Source organism: Anguilla anguilla, chromosome 9, assembly GCF_013347855.1.
Source record: "Anguilla anguilla isolate fAngAng1 chromosome 9, fAngAng1.pri, whole genome shotgun sequence".
Taxonomy (NCBI): Eukaryota; Metazoa; Chordata; class Actinopteri; order Anguilliformes; family Anguillidae; genus Anguilla; species Anguilla anguilla.
The window spans coordinates 32,749,965-32,770,378 of record NC_049209.1 but is presented as its reverse complement, the minus strand read 5'-3'; the positions used below and the strand labels follow the sequence as shown (position 1 = coordinate 32,770,378).

The 20,414-nt window shown below is 43.8% G+C and overlaps 1 protein-coding gene across 2 annotated transcripts; it reads left to right on the top strand.

Moving 5' to 3' along the window:
• The first annotated feature begins 4 nt into the window (after positions 1–4).
• On the top strand, positions 5–20,120 carry LOC118235576 (amyloid-beta A4 precursor protein-binding family B member 3-like). Of its 2 annotated transcripts, XM_035433050.1 has the most exons (14): positions 5–432; positions 6,359–6,546; positions 7,158–7,234; positions 9,445–9,502; positions 10,167–10,313; positions 10,681–10,808; positions 11,372–11,377; positions 13,774–13,888; positions 15,107–15,194; positions 15,593–15,676; positions 16,398–16,513; positions 17,165–17,194; positions 17,782–17,919; positions 19,882–20,120. In XM_035433050.1, the coding sequence occupies exons 1-14, from the start codon at positions 384–386 to the stop codon at positions 20,104–20,106; spliced, it is 1,449 nt and encodes a 482-aa protein (XP_035288941.1). In that variant the 5' UTR covers positions 5–383; the 3' UTR covers positions 20,107–20,120. The 2 variants fall into 2 exon arrangements, with proteins under 2 accessions (XP_035288941.1, XP_035288940.1); XM_035433049.1 differs by lacking the exon at positions 17,782–17,919 and having other exon boundaries at positions 17,165–17,344.
• Positions 20,121–20,414: the final 294 nt, after the last annotated feature.

The window sequence follows — 20,414 nt, the reverse complement described above, 5'->3', positions numbered from 1 at the left end:
AGTCAGTTTGACGAGCAGCACAGCATCACCGCAGCAAAGACAAAGATGGGAGAGAAAGAGAGAAGGAGGAAGGAAGGGAGGGAGGGAGTGAGATGGAAGAGACGGAGAGAGGCAGACTTCGGCTTGGTTTAGTTGCTTGCACAAAAGCTGCACTGGGATTTGCAGGGTTTGTGAGAAAGAGAGAGAGTGAGAGAGAAAGAGAGAGAGCGAGAGAGAGAGAGAATAGGAGGAGCGGAGTTTTAATCTGCATGACATGCATGCACAGCCCTGGTGGGGCTCTGTGTGCTGTTGTGAGTCTGGGGCAAGGTTCTCTCGGCTGTGCTGAAGTCAGGACAGGCATGTGCAACATCTGATCTGGGAAACGAAGTGCGAGATCACTCAACATGCTCGGGAAGGACTACATGCTGGCTATCATCATTGTCAACTATGACGGTGAGTGCCACAGCTATCTGTTTGCTTGTGTGTATGTGAAAGAAATATGTGTGTGTGTGTGTGTGTCTGCCTGTGTGTGTTTGCGAGTGTGTGTGTACGTGTCTGCATGTGTGTGTGTGTGTGTGTCTGTTTGAATGTTTGTCTGTGTGTGTGTGTGTGTTTGTCTGTCTGTCTGTTTGTGTGTGTGTGTGTACTGTGTAGTATTGGCATGAGCTGCATCTCGGACCCTGAACCCTGAGCAGGCGCACCTGCTGTTTTGCGGGGGGTGTTTAGTCCCTGGCTGTGTGTGTTTGATCTCACCTTTGTCAGCTTCTTCGTCGCTCACATTGCTGAGCTCACCCCACCCGTGCTTCATGCAGGTCCCTCAAGGCCTTCTCCGCTGGCCATATTTCATACATTATTAATGCATTTTTTAAAGCTTTTGTGAAGTGAAAGTTTGGATTTTGACATAGCTAGTGTTAAAGCCGAAAGGCTCCACCTAGAGCGAGGATCTATTTGGCTGACGTTCAGGGTGTCTAGCTTGCTGCATTAGACAGGATAAAACAAACAGAATAAAGCGCATTAGGTCTTCGTTAGGTGCAAGCTCAGGGAACGGAACCAAAAACTGAGACGATAAAAGGGTTGCAACCAGACTTTATTTGGAGTCTGACAGTCTCCTGAAGCACTAAGCTGGTGTCAGAGCCATTGTGTTTTCCCACACAAAAGCACCAGGCCAAGGTGTGATGTGAAACCAAGCATTAGTTACTGTTACTTACCAGAGTACAGAGGGCCAATCCACACCCTCACTCTGTTTTCACACACAGTGTAGTGAAAACTGTGATGTGTAAATGAAAACCATGGTTCTCTGTTTTCATTTGTACAGTAAAGTGTGAACAAAGAGGCGCCTTGTTCGTCATCAGTAGTAGATTTTTTCATGTCACATGGGTGCATACTAGCCTTGTGGGGTTGGAGGTGTTTACCTGGGTGGAACTGGTTTGTGTCATGTGACTGTTGTGATGGAAACCAAGACTTTTATGGTGGCATGACAATGGGAGTCTGGCACTAATAATAAAATAAAATGATAATAATAATAATAATAATAATAATAATAATAATAATAATAATAATAATAGTGTAGTGATGCCTGTGTTCACCAACAATGTTCAAGCAAATTATCAATATGAAAACAGAAAGACAATGACTGATAAATTTGGTAATATCTGGTAATATTGCATTTGAATAACTTGAAAATCATGCCAATTACTTGCAAATTACAGAATATAGTATTTTATGAGATTCTGTGTATGCAAAGCACAGTGTTGGTTTATTCCTTTATCGCCAGATGTCAGTCAAATGCCCCCAACACATAACTGAGGACTATAAGTCAGCAGATTACTTTGTTATATTGGCTTTAACTGGATAAGTTATTTTCTATATTTTATGTCTCTTAAACTGTGAGGTAACACACAAATAGACATATGCAGGTTTATGAAATGAACCATCTGCCGTGCTTGGATGTCACTGCTCTCAAATTACCCTTAGTCTCACTGAGAAGAAAGAGAGAGAGACAGACAGTATGAGGAATGAAGTTTCAATATCCCTGATATGTCCTGAGAGTCTGTATGTGTGTGTGTGTGTGTGTGTGTGTGTGTGAGAGAGAGAGAGAGAGAGAGAGAGATGTTTTAGAGTGAGAGAAAATAAAGAGAATAAAGCAGAGGTATTGGAGGACAGCAGCACTCCAGATTAGATTTAGTGTACTGTGAGTCAATGCAACATTGGGCAGGATGACTGCCATCTCATATGCAGAGTACTTGAGAAAGTTACTGAAATGGAAAAATCCAGCAGAGATAATACTAGGGGGCAGTGCGTGAAAAAATAAAAAAGGGCTCCAAATGGGTGCAGGTATGATTATCCATTGGGTCCTAGTCAATTAAAATCTTTTTTTATTTACTATTATTATCAATACAACTGATGCTACTACTGCTGCTATTACTACTACAGCAAGTGTACTACCTTCTTCTTCTTCATCTTATTATTATTATTATTATTATACATTGTGGTGGTTGATGGTAGGAATATGGACAATATTAGACAGCAGGCCCTGGGGGTCACTGGGGATGGAGGCGACAAGCTTGGTGGTGTGTATCGACACCGGAAGACGGCACCATTGATGTGTGATGCAAGCTGCATGGGCGTGTCCGCCCTGACACCCCGCGATCCCACATTGATGATTCTGATCCACTTAAGGGGCTGTCAATCCCCTGGCACTGCAGAGATTTAACTGCAGATTAACTGCACTGCTGAATTCATCAGCTGATCAAACTGCCCTCTCACGATCCCCTCGATACGTCTGTCATCCCTCCCTCCTCCACTAGATGTCTCTGTGTCATTCACTCTTCCCCTCTGTATCTCACTATGTTTTTTCTCTCTTTAACTTTGACCGCCTTTGTCTCTTTTTGTTAAATACATAATAACATGTTCAATGTTAAATAAACTCTTACAGAATACATAGGGTCTCTATTGGACTCATATGTACTCATATGTCAGAGTCGAATTAACACTGGACATTTTAACGTGTAAATGGGTGGAAAGTCGTGCAAGACAACTTGGAGACCTCAGTCACAATTGTCATGATGCTTCAGTCAAATAAAATTAAGTTGCTTGTGTGCATAAAACATAAGGGATATCATCAGGGACATAATTCGCACTTTGCTGTGTACACAATACTGCAAAACACTTGTATGCATTACTGTGAAAAACCTGCATATGCTCATATGAAACACCTGTAAATATATGTATACTGTTCAGAATGTGCACACATGTATCGACAATGCTCGCTCAAATATGAAATACTTAATGTATGTATGCAAGAGTTACAATTGTATGTCACAGAAGCATGGTGTGTGTGGTTGAGATCAAGAAATACAATAAGATTGGCTGTGGAACAAAACAATCAATCGAATGAACTGTCACAGTGCATGAAATATAGAATGAGCACAGAAAAATGTGTACAGACAGACTCTGTGACATACATTATACATACATAATGTAACATATAACATGCATGTAACATGTACACAAACACATACACACATGAAATATCAAATTTACCACTGGTACCGCTGTCAGCCTGTTGGATGGCGAGGTCACACTTTGCGGTTACAGTATGGTTTGATCACTCATGCAGACCCCCCTCAGGGCCCTTATCAATAATTCACTGCAGCTAATCTCCACGTTGCAGTTGCAGTTGCAGTTCCGGCTGTGTGTCACACTCGCGCGCACGTCCACAGTAAGGCCTGGACAGAGACTCGCTGAGCTGTTTACACAGAACTTAGCTGCTTTTTGTGAGACCCTCTCCGCATGTCAGCTGATACAGAAGTGTTTGAAACATGGCCAGTTCATCACCATAAGGAAATGGGTCTGAATGTTTCAAAAGAGAGAGGGGAGGGGGGGAGTGAGGGGTTAGAAAAAAGAGAATGAGAGAGAGGGAGTGCTCAGGTGGAAGTTGATGGGGGGAATTGTCGAATTGCATGTGTGTGAGACAGATACAGAGATAGAATATATGTGATTAGAATGTTCTTAACTGAATATTCTAATATAACAATCACTACTGGTAACTGAAAGCAATGAAGTTCTAGTCTTTGGAAACATTCCAAAAAGCCTACTCTCAAAAGGGCTAAGCATGTTGAAGTCAAATGACCACAGTGAGAAGGACCACCATCTAGCTACGGGGTCAGATACTGGGTGGTCTCTAATGTATGAAATCATGAAACAGGATGGTAATCACAGGCATTGCTGATGAGTCTCCCTTTGCTGGCTGTCAGCACATAGCAGAACGCCTCTGTGTTTATAATGTTATGTCTATGAAAGTTTATAAAGAGACACAATTGCACAGAAGGGGATTAATGGTTTTAGAAGCCATCGCAGTCCTGGAAAGGCTGTGTAATACCAGGATTATGGACTGTAGCAGTGCAGATGAATTTTTGCAAAGCTCAGATAAAAATCCACGAAGAAAAGCTTTTTCAAATTTCTTAAATCAAGGATTAGCATTCAATAAGTCACAAATTTAGTGATTTTATTTTTCCTAGCATTAAATCTGTTTGGAAGTTTCTTCTTGCCTGCATGACTCTGCAGTTTGGAAGGTCCGTCTCAGAGTCCCGTTTCAACTGACACCTCAAACATTTTTGTAATTAATCAATCACTTTTAATGACCACACGACCGAGGTCGGTGGAATTTGCTTTCAGTACAGCATGGTGGGAGCTCAATACAACGGTGTCAGTAACCATTCATTCAATATAAGTGAAAGACTAAAGTAAAATACTGTAAAATTTGTATGTATTGCTCATTTTGGAAAATATCACATGTGAACACTAGGTCACATTCACAGCTGACGTGTTATATAATAAATCTTTTTCACAAATGATTGAAGTAGTCCGAACAATTCCTTTAACTGGGCCAAGGGGGACAACCCAAGAGTTCACTGCCCATTCTGTAAGGACTAGTGTGTGAAGCACAATCAATACAGTTCTGGAAAATTCCATCTTTTCCTTCCTAGTCCCATGGTTTGAGAGGATTAGATCCATATGGACCATTTGCTTTCATCTTTTATCTCCGACAGATGTGGGATTGAGGCGTATCCTCTGGGCAACAGATATGCCTGTTGAAGGTCAAGAGCTTACAGACACTGTTCTGGCTCTCCTGTGTTTGTGTCTCAGTGCACGGGTGTGGCTGCATGACATTTTGCTGCCTTTCTGTGAGACTTTACTGCTCAGCAACAGGGTGTGGGAGTCTGCTTCTGATTGGCTGTTGCGACGGCTGCTGTGAGAATGGTTTTCGTCTGTGTTTGTCCTTCTTCATGGTGATAGAGAATGGATTATCCTGTGAAGAAGCTTTCAATCTGAATGTTGAATTTTCACAAGGTGGCTAGACACTTATGCAATATTCATACCTGAGTCACACATGTGAAAGGGTGACAAAACCATTGAAAGAGAGAGAACAAGAAGCAAAATGGGGCCATCCTGCTTATGATGTTTTTACAGCTTGATGTGTGAGGGATAGGTGACAGCTGGGAAATAAAATCAATCACTTAAGGATGAATCAGGCTTTATGTGGCATGAAGAAAACTTTGTGACTGTGTACTTTTTCCTGGTCTACCAGCTTGACTCAGTATCAGTATTCCCGGGTGCTGTATTTGCATCACTGCATTCAGGGCTCGCTGGAAAACGCGTTCGATATTGCCGTCCTATAAACGACCGGTTTTTCGCTGAAGTCACAGGGATGGAGTGGATGGTCGATTTAATAAAAGGCTTAAATGCACCATGCAGTAAAGACCTTTTCACGTGAGTGCCCTTTTAAAGGGCTGAACGGGAGGCAATTTACAGTAATGGTTCGGCATTAGTGTCCGTAGCGGCATTTCAGTCTCTGAAGTACCATACAGACCTGAACCCTCGACGCATGCATAAATGGTTGCCTTTTAGCCATTAGAGTGGCCTCCGTTTATTTTGTAAATATTTTACCTGTACCGCATTCAACTGATGCAGCGCCTGCCGTGCTCAGCAGTATAGCATGAAATTCTGATGAGTCAAGAGCAGTAGAAGGTAATGAGGTAATTGTGCAAGGCACAGGCTTTTAGCCTCTTGGGGTTGTGTGTTTCGCTTTGGTCGGTCACTGATGCTGAAGCCCCATTGAAAAGCAGGTCAAGAAGCGAAACGGCCTCCTGAAAAAGTTCTAACTGAGCACTTTAAATCAAATCACATTAAAAAAAAAATTGTGAAACCTCAGTACTGCAAGTGAACCATTGACTTGTATCATCCCCTACAAGAATCTGGGAGTCGGTTGCAGCGTTAGTAAATCCACATTTAGAGTGAATGTCATTGGTGTAATCTCACATCCAGAACTGGTAGCCGATGGTGCCGTCCTTGTGGGCTGATTCACTGTGTCCTGCAGATAACATCTGGAATGACCAGAACCTGGAGGCAGACCGGGACCTGCCTCCAGGCTGGCGTACCATCCGGGATGCCACCGGCACCTACTACTGGCACATCCCTACGGGAGCCACACAGTGGCAGCACCCAGCCTACAGTGCTGAGGAGGACCCGGAAGCCACTAACGACATCACTTCCTGTAACCGCAAGGTAACAGGCTAATACATGCATGCAAGCATCCTCACTGGTGTTCTCTCTTTACCTAATGCTCACTGTTATTATACAAATTTGAATACTAATGGTAATAATATCCTATAAAACCTACATAATGCTGCCCTTGTCATAACACCTGTCATTACCAGTCACAACAGTGCATTAGTGCTCAGATGTTTTACAAAGCAGACATCAAAACAACTGTTACAAAGTGATTGTAGTATATATTATGTCATTGGTATATTTCCCAAGGACATGCATTATCTTACACTAGAGTTGGCTAATTGCTTATATGTCAAACTATATTACTAATACAATGTTATCATTTTATTTAATAGGTAGCCTTTCCCACAGTTACTTACACAAGTTCTATTTTTACATTGAATTCTGAAGTTGTGTACATGCTGTACAGTAGTAATGCAACACAGGATTAGTGTCATAGGCTTCAGGTACAACAGTACTGTTTCCTCCTGGATCAGAACCTGAAACCTGGCGCAACACCACAGCGAGCATCTCTCTCTCTCTTCCTGCTGAGTGAGCTGTGTTTGTCACAGAGGTTGTGAGGTCAGGAGGAGGTCATGTGACAGCTATCATCTCTTCCTCTCCAGAGCCAGGGTGTGGCTGGGAGGAGAGAGTCTAGAGAGAGGCCAATGGAGAGCCCTGGGGCCTCCGTAAATAATGAGAGGTACCACCCCCTCCTCCACACGCACAAACTCACACACACTTTCACACACAAATAAACAAACTACCGGATCTTCAACACCTCTTACACCCTGACTTCCTGCCACGCCCCCTCTTTTTCACCCATCAACTGTCTTTCTACACAAAGAGAGACACTCCTCCATACGCACACACATGCACAAAAACACACAAAGGCACATTCCCCTGCACTCTCAATCACATGCAAACAAGGTAATCTGCCTGTGATCTATGTGCGCTGAATGAACTTCACATCTAGTCTCGTAAATATTGTAAAAATTGCAGCCAAATGAGTTTATTTACTTCTTTTAGTGAACCAATGAAACCAGTGAATATGTGTTTTGTGATGTGCATAAAATATTGCATTGTGACCCTTGCATTGTTCTAGGTACAGTATTGTGAAAAATACTGTAACACGTGAGAGAACACAACCCTTATAGTTCCCCCTTACTGTAACATTACTCTTGTTATGTGACATGTATGATATTATGAAGATTGTGTCACAATACGAGTCACATTGTGATACATTTATGTAATATCATGGTCCTTCTTTCGCAGTGCATGTCATCTCTTGAGTAACATGATGGTATGCAGCCTTGCTCTCAAATGTGTTAGCTCTGTTTCCTGTCATTCAGCTGGTGCCATGCACCAGTGTGAGAATCTCTTGGGATATCCCATCAGGCTTTATAGCATGCTCTCCACCGGCCCTGTGTCAGTCAAAATGACTGACAGCTCCCCAGAGCCAGTCTGCCTGGGGAATACTCCAAACAAGCTCCCAGCAGTCACAAGATACCAGTCACTGTTCCAGTGTCTGAGCACCTAATGCCAAAGGGTGAAGTACCACCTGAATGCTAATTTTCTCCCAGGAGTGCTGTGGCTGCCAAACGGAAGCGATACTGAGAAACAAAGCCATAAGCATCGCATTACAAAGAGTGGATCTTTAAATTAGATCATTGGGAACGGAGACAAATGCATCCATCTCCAGTCTTCGTGTGATGTGTCGGATGTCACCGTATTTAGTTAGTTTTCATTAAGGGGCAATGAGGCAGAAAAGGTTGGTCTGTGGGCTAGTTTGAATGGGCACCAGAAGAATAACAGTGATGGGTCGAAATTAAAATGATGGTAATACAATTCTAAATGCCACGGGAAGCCCATTCATTAGTGAAGCATCTAGATTCCTTTCCTGTACCATTATAAGATTGTATTACTGCCATTTTAATTCTGATCCATGGTCACTTTTGCACTGGAATTATATTAATTGAAAATAATGTTCAGAAGTTTCAGAAGTTTTGCGTATTCAGCCAGTTAATGCTGCTATTTTTTTGTTGTTATTTAGTCATTAGCACTGTACCGACAAACTGGCCACAACCACGGCTTGTCCACGACTGAATCCTTATGATAGCAAAGGCAGAAAAGCCTTGTTTTCTCAATGACACAACCTGGTGCCATATACTAGCACAATTTCACTACTGTTGGCAGTTAATGGGACTCAATGTGTTCTCACAAACTGCCAGAGGACCCTCATGCAAATGTTAGGAACAGAACCAGTGCCAAATGTTTCCTGTCATTATAGCAAACTTACTGTACTCCTGTGAATCTGCAGACTGGGAAATTAGTTCTGTTTTACCATTGGTAATTTGGCTGTGAGGTAAAAACGCCCTGGAGCCTCCCTGGGAGAGAAGAGACAAGGAAATCTAGGACGTGGAATTGCTGTCCTGACGCTCCTTCAGAATCACAACCCGGAAATGTTCAGAATAAAATCAATGATAAACGCATGGGGGATAAAGCTGGCCATCGATTGGCCTGAAGAGACACCATGAGGAGAGTGAGATGTTCAGGACTGAAGGAGTGATCATTCTTTTCTCTGCAGGACTGCCCTCTGCCCCCTCTCTACAACAGCATAGAGCACCAAGTCAGCACGGCAAGCACAGAGACAACTGAAAGACAGACACACACACACAAACACACACACATACACACACTCGCTCACACACATACTCACACACACACAAACACTCATTCAAACTTACACACAGATACAGTACATAGACACAAACATATATGCATGTACATACTCACACTTAAATATAATACATACACACGAGCATACACATGCATACCCACAGATATGCAGAACCAAGCACGCATAAACACACATCCTTAATGGCATTTTCTTGTTCCTGTGTTCCACTGCAGGGGACCCCAAGCTTGGCGTGATTATTATTTACGCAGCAACCCAGACCCAGAATCCAAGGTAAGGTTCGACAAATCTTGGAGGAGAAAATATGTTCAAATGCAGCTACCAGGAGCTGCTGTATGAGGTGGACATAGTGGTCAGGGAGCTGGGGTTTGTAACTCCAGGGTTACAGGCTAAAATCCCACATGTAAGATTGCATGTTTTCCTGCTGTTTCAGCAGGGTTCCAGCCATAAAAATACTATTATGTGATATGTATTGGCATTACATTACTGTACATTAACCTACACGCTTAACCTAAATACAAAAATAAGAGCTGTCAATATACATTTAAAATATTTGTAACTGTTTCATCTAAACACCTAGCTAAGGTGTTTTGAATCAATTCCCAACTACCACAATTCTATGGTGACAGTGACAGCTTTGGCTGTGCAGTTTATTCAAATATTTGAAATTTTCTAAGAAACAGTGAGGTGATGGGGCCAGAGAGGTGTGTTGAGGAGAAGGGGGCTGTTATATTTGACTGGCTGTGTTTTTAATGAGTTTGACCCTCACGCCTTTCTTTTCTGCTTCTTTCTGTCTATATCTCTACCTCACCTCTTCCCATCCTGACCCACAAATTTGAAAATTCCACCCCGACTCCTCCCCCTCTTCCTTCGTTCTTCTGCCTCATACGCCCCCTGTTCCTCCTCCACCTCCTCCTCCCCCCCCCCCCCCCCGCAGCGTTTCGCAGTGCGCTCTCTGGGGTGGGTGGAAATCCCAGAGGAGGACCTGACTCCTGGGAAGAGTAGTATCGCTGTCAATAACTGCATCCAGCAGGTGTCCCAAGGCAAGACCGAGGACAGGGACGATGCAGGGGCCTGGGGGGAGGTGAGCCGGGGGGTGGGGGGATATGGGGGGAGTGAGAGGTAGGGTGAGATGTGTGGGGGGAGGTGAGCAGTTGGGTGGGGTAGTATGGGAGGGGTGAGTGGTGAGGTAGGGGAGCATGGGGGGATGAGCTGGGGTGGGGGTGTGCAAGAGGCAGGTGCATAGGGGGTACAGTGTGCGAGGTGTGTGAGGAGGGTGGTGGGGTGTATTGCTGGAGGTCAGTTGGGGCTTGGGGTGTGTGTGTATGTGGGAAGGAGGAGTTTGGGTGTCAGTGCAGGTGGCCTGGGTTTTGGGTTGTGTAAAGCGGTGACAAGGAGGGAAGGCGAGAAGGGGGTGGGGTGTGGCTGACTGTAATCGCTGTGCTCGGCAGGGCCAGGACATGGTGATGGTGCTGAAGAAGGACACGCTCAGCCTGGTGGACCCCCATGACCACAGACTCATCCACTGCCAGCCCATAGCCAACATCCGAGTATGGGGCGTGGGCTGCAACAATGGCAGGCAAGGCTGGGGAAGGGCCTGGGGGAGAGGCCAGTGTGGGCTGGAGCAGGGACCTGGGGGAGGGGCCAGTGTGAGCTGGAGCAGGGACTGGGGGAGGGGCCAGTGTAAGCTGTGGGAGGACCCAGGATGAGCTAGGGGAGGGGCTGGCAGAGGGGCTGGGGGAGGAGCCAGGGTGGGTGAGTGTGCACTGCCAGGAGACTGAATCCTCACAATCCTCCCATTCGGTGAAACAACATCCAGTCAAAAAACTTCTTATGATCCATTATAAAAAGGTTCTGCTGCCCATAGAAAACACACTTTGTTGGGTTCAAGAACAGCAAGGCACTTAATAGCCACAGGGGTGCTTAATAGCTCTACCTATTTCTGGGATCATGAAGCAAAAACTACACTGTCACTAGTATCAGTGCTATTCCATCTTCAGCCTTTTAGATTTGACTGCAATCTGTCCATGTTGAGGTTCAAAACATTGCATGTGTCCATTTATGGTCATTGAAAAGACATGGAAATTTTGAGATTCTAATGTTGATTTTTAATTCTGTCTTTATTGCCACCTTTGCAAACAGAGATAGGTGAGTATTTTCCCTTTCTTTTTACATGACACACATTTCATGAAAGCTCAGTATTTGCTAATAGTTAATGACAAGTAACTGTCATATTTCATATTTCATATTTGACAAGTATAATATTAGCTTTTTAAATACTTTTAAAAAGTTATAGCAGATACAGCACCAGGTTGTGACTGTGGTATGTGGAATGCATGTTTTAGTTCTGAATGTTTGGTTGTGTGTCAGGTTGGGAAAAGCACATTCTATCTTTTTATATACCCCTCACTCTTTTGGCTTGGTAGTCATGTCACTCTATAATTCATAAATACCTCAGAGGGCTTCAAATTCACACGTTTCAAATTATTTTGCCATTGGTCCAATTGTCACTGGAGAGCTACAGTTTAATTATAGCCCAATATAGCTAATTATAGCCTGTGGCGTCTGAGACACAGTGATGGACACACAGGAAATGGCATAAGCAGGAATATTGTTTTCGTGTGAGAGGAGGTGAGGGGATGGGGGGGGGGTGACCATTGTATTTCAAGGGATTCTTTGCAGACAAATTCCACATATTTTTAGTGTATCACCGGCATTCAGGGGGTTCAAACCCGGTGCTCCCTCGCTCCTCCATTGGCTATGTATCTACATCACAGGGGAAAGTAAATTAATATAACATGGCTTAGAAGTGTATTGTTTTTTTTAATTTTTATTGCCCACCAATTTTCTAGCAGTTACAGAATTAGCATTTATGCTATATTGACGCACCACTGCTTTACCAGTTGCAAGGCAAAGTGAAGCGATGAAGTGAATACAGTCTTCCAAGGCAATGGCGGATTATTTACATTTTTCCTTGAGATTCTGATCCTCTGAGATCAGTGCCCTGTAATTTCTTTGTAGGTCAAACTCCATGTAAAGTTGAGAAGTGAAATCGGTTTTCTCTCAGATGCAAAGGTTTCAAAGCTTAGCCAGTTTAGCCGTTGCTGCTGGAATCTCATTTATAATTCCCTTTGGGTCTGGTGGGTTCCTTAAATAATTGAGAGGTTGATTTTACGCCCCTCTCTTGGCACGGTGACAGTTATGGGGGTGCACAGAAACATCTGCTACTGATCTCCTTAAACAAAGACTCCCTGCTGTGAATCTCCAGTGGAGTTCAGACATAATTACACATTGCAGTGTGAATGGAATAAGCCAGGATTTTGACTGATAGTCACAGTTTACACCTCCTCCCTCCCTGATAATATATGACTTATTTGTTAGTGTATGACTAAGACACACATACACACACACACTCACGCCTGCACACACACACACACACACACGCATGCATGCACGCACGCACGCACACAAACACACACATACACACGCTGCGTTTTACTCGTTTCATTCTTGTATTGCTCTATTGCCATCTCCATTTCCAGAACTTTTTACTGGGCTTTCAAGGAATAATAAAGGTTTAAATGTAGTGGTGTGCCCCATGGTTATGCTTCAGATCTGGAGAGCGAGGACTTTAATTGGCGGGATTGACCTCGACTGCGATTAACTCCTCTTGTTCATGCAGGGCGCTCCTCCAACACAACTGCATGACACTTGGACTGCAGGGTGCTAAGGCGTGGTGGCTAATGATACAACTCCTTTTTTTTGGAAGAGAGCAAATGCTTGTGGTCTCCCAAATTAATGAAGGGTGTTGCAGGGACAGATCAGCAAATATGATTGGGAATTCCAAACAGAAAGGAAACAGTGTAAGCTTTATGATATGTCTATAAGATTTATGATACACGCAATTCTATTTCACGTAAGTAATTTTATTTAGGGGGAAGCCCCAACTGCTTTAAGTCACATTTATGTTGTAGTTTTGCCACTTCATGCAGCTGGATATGTACTGAAACAACTAGACTGATACACCTTGGGAAATTCAAAAATAACCCGTCCCTGAGCAAACCACACCACTGCCCTCCGGGATGTCATAGGAGGAGGGAGTGGCATAATAGACTGAAACAGCAGTACCCCACCTGCGATTCTAACCGGCAAACCTTCTTGATTACAAGTCTCATTCACAACAGCCCTGCTTTGCACATGGTCTGAATACTGCATTGTGGTTCTTTGAGAAGTATGATAACTTGTGTTGATAACTTCCTTCCTATACCACACTTGTTGTGTTTATTCATCCCTTGACAGTAGATGCAGAGCAAAGCTAAGTGTAATGTAAGCAGACAAAATAAATGATTAGGGAGAGAGAAAAAAGTCTGTATGTCCATAAATCTGATTCACTAATAGAACCTCTCTTTTCCGGTGTATCAACGATATAATGAATTCCCAGAGTAGAGGGACCGAGGGAGGGAGGGAGGGAGGGAGGGGGTGAGAGAGACCTTCCCGTGTGACGGTGTTCTGTGACCCGCGATCGTACGTTCTGTCCTCCGCAGGGACTTTGCCTTCGTGGCGGGCGACAAGGACGCCTGTGCGCTCAAGTGCCACGTGTTCCGCTGCGACGTCCCAGCAAGAGCCATCGCCTCCGCGCTGCACGCGGCCTGCTCCAAGGTAACCGTGCCGACAGCTCCGTCTGAAATCTTCGCCTCCTTCAGCCTGGCCCCTTTCTTTGTCCCTCTGCTAAACTCGGATTACAGTAAGACAGACAAACTGTCCAGCAAAGTGTCCAGTGGTAATTCAACTGAAACGGAGTACATATGAGTCCAAGAGTGACTATATGTACTCTGTACAAGTTGATTTAACACTGGACATTTTTCTAAAATGGGCGTGTGTATGTGAGTTTACGTATTCTTGTGTAAGTTACATGGGTGTGTACATGAGTTTATGTATTCCTGTGTAAGTTACATGCGTGTGTATTATTGTGTAAATTACATGGGTGTATATGTGAGTTTATGTATTCTTGTGTAAGTTACATGGGTGTGTATGTGAGTTTATGTACTCTTGTGTAAGTGACATGCGTGTGTATGTGAGTTTATGTATTCTTGTGTAAGTGACATGCGTGTGTACGTGCGTTTATGTATTCTTGTGTAAGTGACATGCGTGTGTATGTGCGTTTATGTATTCTTGTGTAAGTGACATGCGTGTGTATGTGCGTTTATGTATTCTTGTGTAAGTGACATGCGTGTGTACGTGCGTTTATGTATTCTTGTGTAAGTGACATGCGTGTGTATGTGCGTTTATGTATTCTTGTGTAAGTGACATGCGTGTGTATGTGCGTTTATGTATTCTTGTGTAAGTGACATGCGTGTGTATGTGCGTTTATGTATTCTTGTGTAAGTGACATGCGTGTGTACGTGCGTTTATGTATTCTTGTGTAAGTGACATGCGTGTGCACGTGCGTTTATGTATTCTTGTGTAAGTGACATGCGTGTGCACGTGCGTTTATGTATTCTTGTGTAAGTGACATGCGTGTGTATGTGCGTTTATGTATTCTTGTGTAAGTGACATGCGCGTGTATGTGCGTTTATGTATTCTTGTGTAAGTGACATGCGTGTGTATGTGAGTTTATGTATTCTTGTGTAAGTGACATGCGTGTGTATGTGCGTTTATGTATTCTTGTGTAAGTGACATGCGTGTGCACGTGCGTTTATGTATTCTTGTGTAAGTGACATGCGTGTGCACGTGCGTTTATGTATTCTTGTGTAAGTGACATGCGTGTGTATGTGAGTTTATGTATTCTTGTGTAAGTGACATGCGTGTGTATGTGAGTTTATGTATTCTTGTGTAAGTGACATGCGTGTGCACGTGTGCATGTTTCTGTGTGAGCAGATCATGGCGGAAAAGGCGGTGAAGCCCTCCTCGGTGCCACGATCCCTCACCATGGAGACCATCTCTCCAGAGGACCTGCCCTTGCAAGGTGTTGTGGGTAACATTGCTCTCGAACAAAGGGATCAGGGAGAAGCGTCAAAGGGGATTACAGGAGAAAATCAGCCCCACAATTCCCTGCTCCAGTTTCCCTGCTTTCAGAACAACAGCTTTGTCTGCCGAATAACAACTACTGTCCCTGTTTTTCACACTGGTCTTTTAAGTCCACTCACATTATTTAAAATGCGTATGGCTTCATGGAAGTGCCTCTCTAAAACAAGCACTACCTTTCTACTGAAGTATATGAAAAAGGATTGTTCTGGCTGAAGAGGGAAAAAGCATGCACTGTATTGAATGTTAATAAGTCTTTTTTTTGGCAGCATGAGTAGGCCATTGATAAACGTGGCTCCGCTCTTACTTTGATATGTGGGGTGGGGGCTGCTGTTGCAGTGGATTTCCTGGATTCTGTGAGGCAGAGGGTGCAGAGGTTTCAGGTGGAGTACGTTGGGCACCTGCCTGTCCCTCGGGCTATGGGTGAGTGTGTTTGCGTGTCTGTGTGCAACCATGTGTTTGTGTGTCTCTGTGTATGTGTGTGTGTGTGTGAAAGCGTGTGTATGTGTGTGTGTGTGTGTGTGTGGAAGCATGTGTTTGTGTGTGTGTGTGTGTGCAAACATGTTTGTGTGTGTGTTTGTGTGTGTGTATAAGCATGCATTTGTATGTGTTTTTGTGTATGTGCACGCAATCATGTGTTTGTGTGTGTTAATTTGTGTGTGCAAGCATATGTGTTTCTGTGTGTTTATGTGTGCGTGCCCAAGCATGTGTTTGTGTTTCTGTGTGCTTATTTTTAATGAAGTGCTGTTTTTGGACACCATTCTGGCAGGTCCACCCTCCTCCAGCTTTGCACCAGTGATTTATTAAATTGTGGCTGGCGCTGAATCTGGTGCCAGGCCCCTGGTCAGAGCAGCATTACTGTGGAGTGGTGTCTGTCTGTCTGTCTGTCTGTCTGTTTCCAGTGAACCTCACACCCACAGCCCCACTGTTGCTTTCAGCATCACTGTGTCTTTGCCATCCACCCAGTGGATGAAAGGTAGTTGTCTGAACAGGTGTGTTCAAGGCCAGACCACCCTACCAAAATAAAATGTTTTTTTTTTGGCGCTATGTATCAACCTAGAGGCCTGGTTTTGGGTATCTGAAGTCAGGGCTTTTGTGTCGGTTCAGTCTGGGTCCCTGTTTATCTCATGTTCATCTCCCGCAGGCATGGAGGTGCTGAACAGAGCCATCGGGAGCATCATGGACACAACGAGGAGGGAAGAGTGGGAGAGCACCGTCATCCACGTGTCCGACACGGTGCTGTCGGTATGGAGAGAAGAGGTGAGGTGCACAGTGAGGACAGGGGAGAGAGAGACGAGAAGAAAAGATGGGTGCGTCCCATTACTTTTTATTCCTCACCTCCTTTCCTCCATTCCCCCACTACCACTCATCTCCTACCTGAAAGTATGTGGAGGAAAGGAGGGGCTCCTCCAATATTGGGACATTAGAGGGAGGGGAGGACACAAAGATCGCTTTCCGGGGCACAGAGGAGACAAGGTGGTAGTGGAGGAAAGGAGGATACATTTTTAAGTGTTGGGACACACCCATGGTTGCTGGCATTTTCAATATAATTTTGCCACATTAAATAAATATTTGATTAAGTTATCCTGAACAAATCACAAAGCTGATATTTTCATACTGATGGTACTGATATTTTCATACTGGGTGGGGAACCTTTCCTCCTTGCAGAATTTTTCAAGATTCTTCAGATCCTTCAGCCTGTGGTTGAGGGCTACCATCTTCAATTCAAACCACTAATTTTTGATCAGGTTTAATTTCTGGAGACAGGAGACAGCCCATTCCCATATTCTAAAAACCTTCCCATTAGACACTTTTTTGTGTCTTGCTCCACAGCAGTATTCCATTGAGGATTTGAACTGGCAACCTTCCGGTTACAGACCATTATGGGTTAATGCTGCGACATTCTTTCAGGATGAAGAGGACCCCATTTGGGAGTGCCAGGTGAGATACCTGACGTTTCTTGGGGTGGGTCAGAACACCCACACCTTTGCCATGATCGTGGATGGAGGGTCGCAGCGGTTCGAGTGCCATGTCTTCTGGTGTGAACCTGACGCTGGCATCATCTCCGAGGCTGTCCAAGCAGCATGTATGGTACGTCAAAATGGATTTGGGAGTGTGGGGGCGGAGGTTTCAAGGCCTTAGCCCTCTCGTGTGTAGAGTGTATGATTTTTACCCCTTAATTTAACCAGGCAGGTCAACTGAGAACACCAATCTGATTGGCGGAAGTGATATAGGTAGTTAGAGGTTTTTAAAAAAACATTGCAGATCTGAGATAGTTTCTGAATAGAGAAAGTTTTCTGAATGATGTCTCAGTGGTGAAAGATCTGGCCAAATTAAGCCTAACCCTAACTAGTTGAAAAGTCACTTAGCACTGCAAAGCATATGTTAATTATGAAATGATCAAAGCCTTAAAGGTAAACAATTTAGAAATCAGAGTGCTTGTATTATTCCACGGTAATAAATAATGGGACAAAGAGGCATTTTACTTCAGGAGAACATCCCAAAATCCCCCCTTTTTTCTGGGATAGGCCATGACAGTGACATTGGCTATCCATCAGAGATGGAGAGATAGACAATGCACGACCAGACTGACAGGGAGGCAGAGAACGAGACAACTGCAGTGGAGGACAGAAACACACCAGCAGCGTCTGACTCGCAAAGAGCAGGTACTGAAGGTGATGTAGAGAAGGGTCATGGGAGAGCTGTTCAAGGACATTCAGACGAATGTATGAGTGCATGCAGAGAATGTCAAAATGAACTTCCTTCGCATTCCAGCAGTGTTCTGGGAACCAAATACTGTCGAGTGGAATGCGGTGAACATGCTGTTCACTCTCTGTGCCCAGAGGGGCTTGTCACAATCCTGGCAGAGTGCTTCCTCTCTCTCTCTCTCTCTCTCTCTCTCTCTCTCTCTCTCTCTCTCTCTCTCTCTCTCTCTCTCCCTCTCTCTCTCTCTCTCTCTCCCTCTCTCTCTCTCTCTCTTTCCCTCTCTCACTCTCTCTTTCCCTCTCTCACTCTCAATTTCTCTCCCTCTCTCTCTCTCTCGCTCTCTCTTTCACTTTCTCTATCTCTCTCTCTCTCTCAAATTCAAATTCAAATTCAAAATGCTTTATTGGCGTGAAATACATTTGTACATATTGCCAAAGCGTACACACAGAAACAGGAATAGGAATACAAACAACATGAAATACAAACAACATTGTGGTAACGACAACAATGCAATTAACAGTGTGGTAATGGCCACAGTGAGTAGGCTATATAATAATAATAATAATAATAATAATAATAATAATAATAATAATAATAATGTAGAAAAAAGAAAATGGAAAAAAAGATATAAATTAATTAACAATTAAAATAAATATATTTGTGGTGGTCAACCAGTGTCCCTCCGATTATGGCAGGCTGAGATGTACTTTGCTGCTAGTGGAGCTGTTGGCCTTTCTCCTAGCAGGATTTGCATTTTTTTACTCATTTGTTTGGGAAAGGAAGTCCTTTATAATTAGAGAAAATTTGTTGAAGTAATGTGTCCTAATTTCTGAATGTTTTTTCACAGTGTAGGAGAAAGTGCATCTCTGTTTCCACCTCTCCTGTCTTACAGTGACCACATAGACGTTGTTCTTTTGGTAACCATGTATCCCGTTGTCTGCCTTTTTCAATTGCAAGTGTGTGGTCACTGAGCCTGTACTTGGTCAGGATCTGCCTCTGCTTTGTATCTCTGACAGAGAAAGAGATACTCAGCCAATTTGTAGTCTCTTTTTAGGGTCCGATAGCAATCTAGTTTGTTTTGTGTTTTGGTTACATTATCCCAATATTCCAGATAAGAGATTTTGGTCTGTTTCATTACTTGGTTTACTTTGATTTGTTGGTAAGCAGTGCTGGTATGAAGCTGGTCTGTGATTTGTGTTAGTTGGGTTAATGGGTTAGTCAGCTTCATTACCAGCTGACTGAGGGGACTCTTTTCATGACTGAGCGCTTGGGCTTTCATTGCCTTAAATTGCAATGTGTCTTGAGGACTTGAATTGAGGTGCATCCAGAATTTTAATGCTCTTTTTTGGATGTGAATCATTAATGGATAATGGCCTAATTCTGCCCTGCATGCATTATTTGGTGTTTTCCTTTGTACTTGTAGGATGTTTCTACAAAATTCTACATGCAGGGTCTCTATTGGATGCTTGTCCCATTTGGAATAGTTCTGCTGGCTGAGTGGACCCCATACCTCACTTCCATACAGCGCAATGGGATGAATAACACTACCAAAGATTTTTAAGCAGACTTTAATTGGTATAACAATTTTTTGAAGTTTTCTTTTTATAGCATAGAGTGCTCTTTGAGCTTTTTCTTTTAAAGCATTCACTGCAATGTTAAAGCTCCCTGATGCTGTAATTGTCAGACCAAGGTAGGTATAATTTAGAGTGTGTTCTAGAGCGGTGTTGCCTAGAAAAAATGGGAACTCTCTCTCTCTCTCTCTCTCTTTCTCTCTCTCTCTCTCTCTCTCTCTCTCTCTCTCTCTCTCCCTCTCTCACTCTCAATTTCTCTCCCTCTCTCTCTTTCTCTCTCTCTCTCTCTCTATCTATCTATCTATCTATCTCTCTCTCTCTCTCTCACTGTGCTTTGCCTGCCCCCTGCAGGTTCAGTACCAGAAGTGCCTGGTGTCCCAGACCCCACCGCCCCGGTCCAAAGTGTGGCGGGCTGGCTCCAAGGTGAAGCGGGCCAACTCTGTGGACAGTTCCTCCTTCCCGACTTCTCACCATGGACACTTGTCCCCAAAACCAGGGACATCCGGCGTTAAGAAGGGCATGCTAGCTTTTTTTGAGACCTTCCGAAACAAACAGTCGGTTGTACCCATGCCCTAATGGGGGGGGTTAGAGATGGGGTGGAATGGGGGGGGGGGGGGCAGAGATGGGGAGGAATAGGGTAGGGATGGGGGAGGGCAGGGAAGTAGGATTGGACAAGTGAAATGGAAAGACAGAGCAAGTTGCACATAAAGTATAAAAGTTTTTTTTTAAATGATATATTTTACTTAAAGACTTTATTTTTATTGGGAGTGACCAGTAGCACTTATTCAAAACATCAAGGTTCGAACTCCTGTTTTTCAGTGCCAGGTTTCTATTACAGTTTACAGTAATGTGATGATCAAGGTGCTACACTATTACATCTCATA